Here is an 8991-nt window from a genome sequence, read left to right as displayed (position 1 = left end):
AACGCACAAAATAAATGACTCTTACCTACACAAGATCCATACCCCACACAAGCTCTAAGTAAGAAAAGCCAAAGAAAACCACCGCTGCTGAAAGTTATCCAAAAAAAAAAAAAAAAGGGAAGGGATGATGTTTTAAAACATTTCAGGTGACTTTGAAAACGAATTCAGATCCATTTGCATACTAATACTTTTTGTTTTCCCTCCCAAGATATGAACGCCTCTATTCATGACTCTGGGGTGGCATATATGTGCGTGCGTTAGTCCGCGTTCCCGTCTTTTATTATTATTATTATTATTATTATTATTATTATTATTATTATTATTATTATTATTATTATTATTATTATTATTATTAATAATTATTAATACAGATCCATTACACATAGCAAGTGTGCATAGAAAGCGCGAGAGGAGAAAAAAAAAGAAAAAAAAAACCCCACCAGAATAACTTGAGTCCCAAAGTCCAAAAGAAAAACCGCATAAAGTGCGCGTCTTCTTGTTGTGGACACAAAGGAAAGAAGTGCCCGGTTTCGCAGAGATTAAAAAAAAAAAATGTCTGAACCCACATTAATGTTCTCTTCCCTGGGCTGGCAAGTCCAGCCCGCCATTCCGAGAGCTCCCTGTTTCGCCGGTCCGGGTTTTCCGCGCGCCCTCGACTTGCCTGGCTTTGCTGCCGGCCTCTCTCTCTCTCTTCTCTGAGCGTCTCGCCCGCCCGCCCGCTCGCTCCCTCCCTCTCTCTCTCTCTCTCTCTTCCTCCCCCTTTCCTCCTCCTCCTCCTCCTCCTCCCTCCCTCCCTCCCCGTGCACTCTCCAGCCCCTCTCTCTCTCTCTCGCTCGATCCGCCGCTCACTTCTGTCTCAATATGTCTCAAGATGGCGGCCAATGTGGGATCGATGTTTCAATATTGGAAGCGCTTTGATTTACAGCAGCTGCAGGTCAGGCTCGGGGTCCGCTGGCGCGTGGGTCTCCCCCTCTCCGTGGGACCCCCTTTCCTCCTCCTTCGCCCTCCCCTCCTCTCTCTCTCTCCCTCTCTCCCCTTTGCATGCGCCCTGGGGAGGGGGGGCTCCCCCTTGTCTTCCCCCTTAAGAAAACCTCCCACCCCCCCCTCCAAGAAAAAAAAAAGTCTGGGCAGAAGCAGCGCCCCCCCCCCCACTCCTGCGGGTCCCCCCCCCCCCAGGCTCCCTCCAAGCCTGGCGGAGACGCGGCGGTGGCGGCCGCCAGCCCTGCCCGCCTCCCCTCGCCTCTTTCCGCTCTCCCTCCCATCGATAACCCGGCGCCGCCGCCGCGATCAGAAATTGATCCTCTTTGTTCAATTCATCGATCCCAACAAGATGGCGCCGCCGCCGCCGAGGTGGCTTGTCCCGGGATGGAGGAGCCGCTTCGCCACCTCCTCCAGCCCCCCCACTCCTCACCGTCCCTCGCCGAAGCGCCCCTTCCCCAAAACAGCATCACTCCCGGGAACCCGGGTTTCCTTGAAGCCTCCCCCCCCTCCGCAGCCTTAGTTTTTTTTTTTTATAAATAAAGGAGGACAGAGAGTCACCGGGGTGGGGGGATAATAATACTAATAACAATAAGGGGGAGCGGGTCTGCCCTCTCTTCCTTGAGTCTTGATTATTTGTGCAGCCCCTTCCCCTAAATCCAGACGCATTTAATTCTTCCACAGCACTTTTCTTTAAACATTTCCCCCCCCCCCGTTTCCGACTAGTCCCCTTTTTTTAAAAAAGGAGGGAAGAGTGAAAGATTTTTTTTATTAATAACGAGATATTGTTCCCCCCCCTTTCCTGATTTCTACTTATTTTTGCACTCCCCCATCTAAAATAGACCCTACTTTTAACAACACTTTTATTTAACAATTAGTATCTTTCAACAGTCCCACAGTTTGGGGGAGGGGGGCTAGACTTAAGGAAATTTTACTTGAGCGGGAGGGGGGGCTGTCTTATTTTTCTTTTTTTTTTCTCCCCTCCCTCCATCGGACACCCCCTATCTTTTTTTTTCTTTTTCTGAAACAGCCCTCCAATTTTATATAAAGTGAAAGAATTAAGGAACTAAAATCATCACAATATATATATTTAAAACAGATGCATGTGGATCTCTGCTTTTTCTATTTTCTAGGTTGATTTCCCCTTCCAAAGCTGTGCGTTAAGGGGGGGGGAGGTGTTCTGGGGTGGCTTCCTTTCTTTGACTCTGTCATCCTCTAGAAACCCCTCTTTTTTATGCAGAGGAAGGAATATTAAAATAACCTGTAAACGGAGGGAGTCTGACCTGTTTCTTTCACTCATTTCAAACCCCCCCTCCCTACTGGAATGAGTCCCTTTTCTTCTTAACAGGGACTAAATTTTATGGGATGGGGGAAAGAAGTGCTAAAAGAAAATGCTGTAGATGTATTTTTATGTGCAGATCTTGTAATATGTTTCTTTCTGCTCTGGCTTCTCCAAAAAAACGTTTTTCCTTCTGGACTTAACCCCCCCCCCCCAAACACACGCACACCAAATGCATTAAATTGAAGCTCGTGGGAAACTTTGCAAGGAGTTTATACACTGACCAGGGAAGGGGGAAAAGCTACTAGGAAGGAATGACTTTCCTGCCTCCCCAGTGTCAGAAGCTGCCTTATGAGGCCCACAGGGGTGGTGGGTTGGGGGGTAGGACCCCCAATTTTTCTCCCTCCTCTGTCATCGAAGCACCAACTTTGTTTTCACCTTCTCCCCTTTCCAAACATGCCTCTTTTTTTTTTTTATCCTGATGGTAAACTAATGGGAATAGCTGGAAAAAAATGTGAGCTGCCTTAATACTGGATTTAGCTTCTTTAAGATTCTGGCATTATTTTGTGGGGAGGGGTTCCTTCAAAGTGACTTTTGACTCCCCCCCCTTCTTTGCTGGCTTATTTAATGATTTAAAATTTCCCATTTCACTCCACTCAGTCAAATCCTTTTTTTTGGGGGGGGGGGGAGGCAGGGATTGAGAAAGAACATTTGGAATATTGCCTTTCTTTTTGAAGAAACCCTACTATATAATGCATTTTATGGTTTGGGTTTTTTTTTTTCCTTGGGGGGGGGAAGCATTGGCTAGTACTAATTGATAATGAGTGTACTATATTTAAGTAAGTCCTACCCTTGCAGTTCTCTTCCCCCCCCCTCCTATTTTTATTAGAAAGGACAGTTCAGTCCCTTTGTGAAATAATACCAATTTTCTTGCATTTTCCCCCACTCCAGTATTTGGGGAGGAAGCGTTTCCTCCCACTTCTTCCTTTCCCAATTTCCCCAGAACGAGTTAAAAAGGGGGGGAGGGGTCGAATTAGTTGATTCTTCTTTCATAGTGTGGGAAGGAAGAGAGAATGTGCAAGGTCAGGGGAGGACTTGTCTAATCCTGTTGTATGTTATGGGGTCCACTGTTCGCCTTTGATGTTATATTGTGTGCCAGAGAGAGAACAAGCGGGAGACGGAGATCTTGTAATGGGGGAGGACAAGGCAAGTCTTATATGGCTATTCTCCTCCCATGAACACCCCCCCCCTCAATTCTTTTGGTAGATTGGAAGAGGAGTAAAGAAATAAATCCTACTGTTTGCTCTTCAGTAAATGTCATGTTTAAGATTGCAGCTTCAGGTTCATCTGAGGGATGGTCTTGTGTTCTGCTTACATGCGATGCTGGGTGCTTGGGTGGTAGGCAAAAGGAGAACTTTTTGTTGGTTCTCTTTAGAGGAATTGGGGAGGGGGAATCTCCTCTTTTGAAAGGACCCCTTTCCTCCACCCGCTTTTTCCTAAAAATGGGATGGCTCACTGAGTTCCAACCAGGACGTCCTAAGGCTAGAACTGACCCTCCCCAACTCTGTTTGTTTTCTGTATCATCTGCACTTTGGTGGAAAGAAGGGGCATTCTCTCATTTAGGAAAAATCCTCATTTCAAAAGTTTTAATTGAATCTTTAGAGGTGGTTTGGAGAATGGAGGGAGGCTACTCTGTAGCAGGACCTGTTTCTTTTTTCACTTTGCCATTTCCCCCTTAAATTGATATATATGTATGCGTGTATGTCTTTTCTCTGGGATTGTGTGCTTTTATGTTCACCTGTTTAGCTTTAACGAACTGTCCTTTCTGCATTTTAAGAGGCTGGGTTGTAGCTTGGAGGAGAAGGTTCTGTGCCATCTTACTTCTCTCCTTTCACACATTTTCCAGTTGTTACTTCATGTGCCTGTGTAAAAGTTGTTTCTGCAAATTTGGGGGCTAGAGAAGTCTCTACATGAGGTGTCATTGTAATGTTGATATTGGTGATCCTGGAAGGATGTGTTATACTTTTTTGTCTTCCGGGGGATCATCTTGACTTTTGGGGGAATACATTTGAAAAAAATGTGGGTATTTGATACCAAGTTCTAATTAATAACTGTCCCTGATGAGAGCTTCCAGAAACTTTAAGGATGTTATTTTTTTAATGGAAGAGGGGGCGGGAGAGAGCTATAGAACAGCAAGGTCCCTCGGACCTTGTAGGGACACCTACCCCCTTGGATCAGCTGTCTTAATGTATAGTAGTTAGATGGTGGAAGGAAAGGGAGATTCTTCTTTCTTGCTTCCCTCCCCCATGGCTAGTGGGGGGGGGGTGTTATTGTTTATCTTATTTCCTTATCTCAGGATTCTCATTGTTGGCAGGGACAAGGCCTCTGCCTGGTGGAGGTCTCCACCGGAACAATTTCTATGATCAAGTATTTTGATACATGCTTCTCTCTATTTTTACCATAAAGTTTTATGTTTAGAAGTCATATTTAAAGGAGTTTGTGGAGGGGAGCAAATGGACAAGATAAAGATTGCCTTATGTATGTGGGTGGGTGTTCCTTGATGAGATTGCAGGCTACTTAATAACACTTCTCAGGGGTGTGTGTGTGTGTGTCCATGTGCATGGGTAAATAAATACGAACTACAAGTAGGAAGAACACAAAAGACCAGTTGGAGCTTTCCCTGTCGATCAGTCTTTTTGTGGCATAGATTGGTTGATCTGGGGCAGGAAACTGTCCAGCCTCTATAAATGCCTGACATGTAAATGAATTTGGCTGGAGACCTGCTCTTTTTTTTCCCCCTCCCTCCCTTTTCCTTTCTCCCCTGCTGAGTAGTCTGTTCAGCCAATGCCCCTGTTGGTGTGGGGATAGTTCAGCATAGAAAGAGCTGGAAGTTGTGCATACATAGATGTTTGGCACAGCTGAAGAGGAAGTAAAGGTGAGGGCTCTGTTTGTGTGTGCTTGCATTAGAGACTGGTTGCTAAACTGGGGTGTATATTCCTCTGGTGTCTGGAGAATAAAAGTGGTAGTAAGACACCCTGGTTTTGGGTTGTGTGTGTGTGAGCCCAAGTTGTGGAGTGGAATGATGTTTGTACTGTTTTTCTGTCAATTGGGAGTTTAACTGTTGGAAACATTCTGGCTCATGAATATAAAATGCCGTTCAACTGTTTTCCTCATCCTCATGAGGGTAGGGGCTGCTGGTCTTTGCCTTGGAAAAAGATTAAAAGATAAGGCAAATTATTTATTTGCTCTGTTTTTTAAAAAAAGATCTTTAGATTAAGGTAGGCTTGTTTGAACTTTCTGTACTTGAAAGAGTTCTTAAAAGTGGCTAAAATACCTACAGGAATTCAGGAAATGAGACCCAGATGTGGAATTGTATGGATTAGATTAAGATGTAGTTAAACATGATCTGACAACTCTAATTGTAGCTGACTTCACTTTTGCCTATGTATTGTAATTGCTTTGAATGGAAAAATTTGCACATCCCATGAGAATAATCCCAAAACGTTTTAGTTGCTACTGCATGGGTACTTCTATAAATACTGTGTTTGTGAAAATAAAGCTATATTGATTAAAACCGAACATTTCAAAGTGTAAACATATGTAAATATAATAGCAAAGAATGCAGCCAAATGGCAGTTTGATAATCTTTTTTGTTACTGCTTTGTAAAAATAGTTCAGTTTAATTCCTGTGCCTACTGTAAAACTTGATTTGGCACATTTGTATAAACTTCAATCTTGTTTTTGTCAAACTAAATGTGACCCTCTTCTCAGTAGTGCTAGATTTCTTGTTGAAACCTTCTGGCAATATTGGCGGAGAGTTCTATTTGATTAATAATTTTTTTTACACAAAATTTCTTTATGCTGTGTATAGCCAGGCTTTGTGTTAATTGGCTGCCTTGCTAGGAAGATAATGATACTGCAACAGTTCATCTATCATAGAGATGCAGTATGTAGCGTAATATAGATATAATTGCCACTCTCTTCCCAAGGCAAGATATACTCAGAAATTTTCATGAACTTGTACATACTGTTGTCTCTGATGAATACTAAAAGAGTTGTGGCTGACAAGCTACTCTGCAGTACTCTTCTTGTCGTGTATTTTAAGGAAGAGCAGCTACCATTGCCCTCTTCTGTACAATGCCACACATTTTTCTTTGAGAAGCGGAAAAGAATGTCAGTGATGCTGAACACTTCATTCTACGTTAGCTCTTCTTCGACTTCGTAGTTTTTCTCTCCCTCTCGGCTATGAAGAATGTGTCTGATAAAGGCTCTCACCTTGCTGGGATGTATGAAAAGAAGGCAGTATTTGATGAGTTTGTTAGAACCAGCAACTACTAACACATGTGCAGGCCTTAGAATGTGTGTACTTTATTTAAAAAGTTAACTATATAATGGAGCATTGCATTTGTAATCCCTACTCTAGGATAGTCTCTGTCAGCTTGAGTTGTCCTGTCTTTTGAATTTATGTCAGATTTCCTTTTATGGGCTGAAAGAACTAATAGGGAAGAAAGTATCTGGTTCTAACTGTTTATTGGAAAATCGGATTCCGATCTCTATTTTTATGCAGTGGAATTCTTCTGTGGGTGCACTGGGTATAAAGTGAAACGGATCTCTATCAATCCATCTGACCCCTCTTTTTTTTCCCTGTGGCATTTGTGAAAGATTACATAGTTTATAAACACTTGACTACCAATTTGTGCTTTGTCGGGTAGAAATTTTCCAGAGGCTTCATTGGTTACTTGAAGCTAGATCTGAGACCATATCTATTCCATGCTGCTGCTTGATTTCTTTTTTTTTTTTTTCCCCTGGGAGAACCTATAAGGAGGTCAAAAGAAACTTTTCTGCTGGTGGGAGATAAGAAACTAAGAAAGGTAGGCAGGCCGCCCATTGTTAACTGCCCCTTTAGATACCTGTCAGTGAAAGGCAGATTTCTGGCTCCAACCTCTTCTACATCATAATATACAGCTCCAGGCTCCACAGTCTTACACTTGAGATCATATCAGTGTGAATCTTTAAAAAGCCAAGAACATAGTGTGGGGTTGACACATCCTTCTTTCCTCTCTGTTTCATGAACTCACTGTTATGGGAGAGTCTTGATGGCTGGGGCTGTTAACTGAAGAGGCTTACTCATGAGGCAGCTAGCCAAAATTGTGCTTCACAAATGTTTTAGGTTACTATCGGATGCTGGCTCTGAGAGACTGGAGCCTAACCTGGGTTGCTTCATTGATACTTTTGGTTCTATCACTTCTTGAATCATTTTTTCTTGGTCCGTACGTTTCTGGAAGCCACGTTTCTGGAAGCCAATTAAAGCCCATAGGCTTTGGTTTCTATATGCTTTTCCTAGTTCTCTTCTTGGAACAGCAAACGGGGGGGGGGGCTCTAAAGTACCAACAAAATTTACTTATGTTAGATGACCAGTCCTGTATCATGTTGGTAGGTGCAGGTACATTTCAGACTTATTTCATGGATGACTCACTAGTGCAGATTTTGTATTGACCTCCAGTTTTATCTAAGACCTGTTTGGATTCCCCCCACCCTGCCCCATTTTGCCTTCCATTCCCTGTATTACAGAAGGTCTCCTGGATATGGATAGTTTGCACTTGGCAGAACCGTGTTTTGCCTCAGAATCTAAATGGCTAATTTGAAGTTGGGTTAAACCCAAGTTTAATTTGACCGATCCACATCTGATGAGATTGCTGGCATGGATTTTTTTGTCTTTTTCCAGAGAAGATTATTCAAGTGTACTGTATAAACATATATATTTCTGGGAGTTTATTCTTTGCCAGTGTGACTCTTGAGTTCACATATTCTCTAAACCTGATGTGGAATGTGGCTTGCTGGGCTTTCAACCCAGCCAGTTGTTTTTTATTGAGTAAACCTTGGTTGAACAAAATATGGTTTATTGTGATGTGCAGATCAGATCAGGGACTTGACCAAGGCCTGTTCAATAACCTTCATGGATCACTGAGAATTTATAACTTGGGTGCCGTGTGTCTAAATTAATTATGTTTCAGTGCAGTTTGTCTTCTACTCCAGAACGTAATAATAACCTATTTCAGAATACTAGTAAAATATTCCCCGTTACTCCAGATTGTTCATTAAATTAGAGAACATATACATTGGGATGACATCATTATGCAAATAATATTTACTTCATTTGCACCTGTTTATGTCATTTATTTTAATTTACATCAATGACAATCACATTATTTTGCCGATGATGTAAATGCCACTGGAATTTCATCTGTTGCATTGAGATCTGCTAAATTGAGGTTTCACTACAGTGTGTTCCATGGTTTTTATTTTTTTTTATTTTTATTTTTATTTGATTTATATGCCGCCCTTCTCCGGAGACTCAGGGCGGCTTACAATGTGTTAAGCAATAGCCTTCATACTTTTGTATATTTATACAAAGTCAGCTTATTGCCCCCACAAACTGGGTCCTCATTTAACCTACCTTAGAAAGGATGGAAGGCTGAGTCAACCTTGAGCCTGGTAAGATTCGAACCTGCAGAAATTGCAGGCAGCTGTGTTAATTACAGGGTGCATTAAACCACTGTACTACCAAGGCTCTTTGAGTAGTTTGAGAGGAGGAGAAGAGAAAATAGGTCAAGCTGAGTTACATTTTAAAATGTCTCTCCATTATCTTTAGGTTATTGGGGGAAAATAAGTGAAAACATGGTCCCTTGTTTTAATTGTCCCAATTAATTGTCCCTTGTCCCAATATTTTTCTG

At 42.5% G+C, this 8991-nt stretch overlaps 1 protein-coding gene across 2 annotated transcripts in view; it reads left to right on the top strand.

Annotated features, from left to right (window-relative positions):
- Positions 1-821: 821 nt before the first annotated feature.
- CUX1 (cut like homeobox 1) overlaps positions 822-8991 on the top strand; it is a 363893-nt gene continuing 355723 nt past the window's right edge. For both annotated transcript variants that reach the window (XM_070932086.1, XM_070932084.1), the window contains exon 1: positions 822-934. In XM_070932086.1, coding sequence (XP_070788187.1) covers positions 872-934 — 63 coding nt within the window. In that variant the 5' untranslated portion in view covers positions 822-871. The remainder of the gene's footprint in view (positions 935-8991) is intronic.

The sequence above is a fragment of the Pituophis catenifer genome, unplaced genomic scaffold, assembly GCF_029215685.1.
Source record: "Pituophis catenifer annectens isolate HBS135680 unplaced genomic scaffold, rPitCat1.0.hap2 SCAF_1, whole genome shotgun sequence".
NCBI classification, from domain to species: Eukaryota; Metazoa; Chordata; class Lepidosauria; order Squamata; family Colubridae; genus Pituophis; species Pituophis catenifer.
The sequence above is the reverse complement of the archived record's forward strand: the minus strand, read 5'-3'. Positions and strand labels throughout refer to the sequence as shown.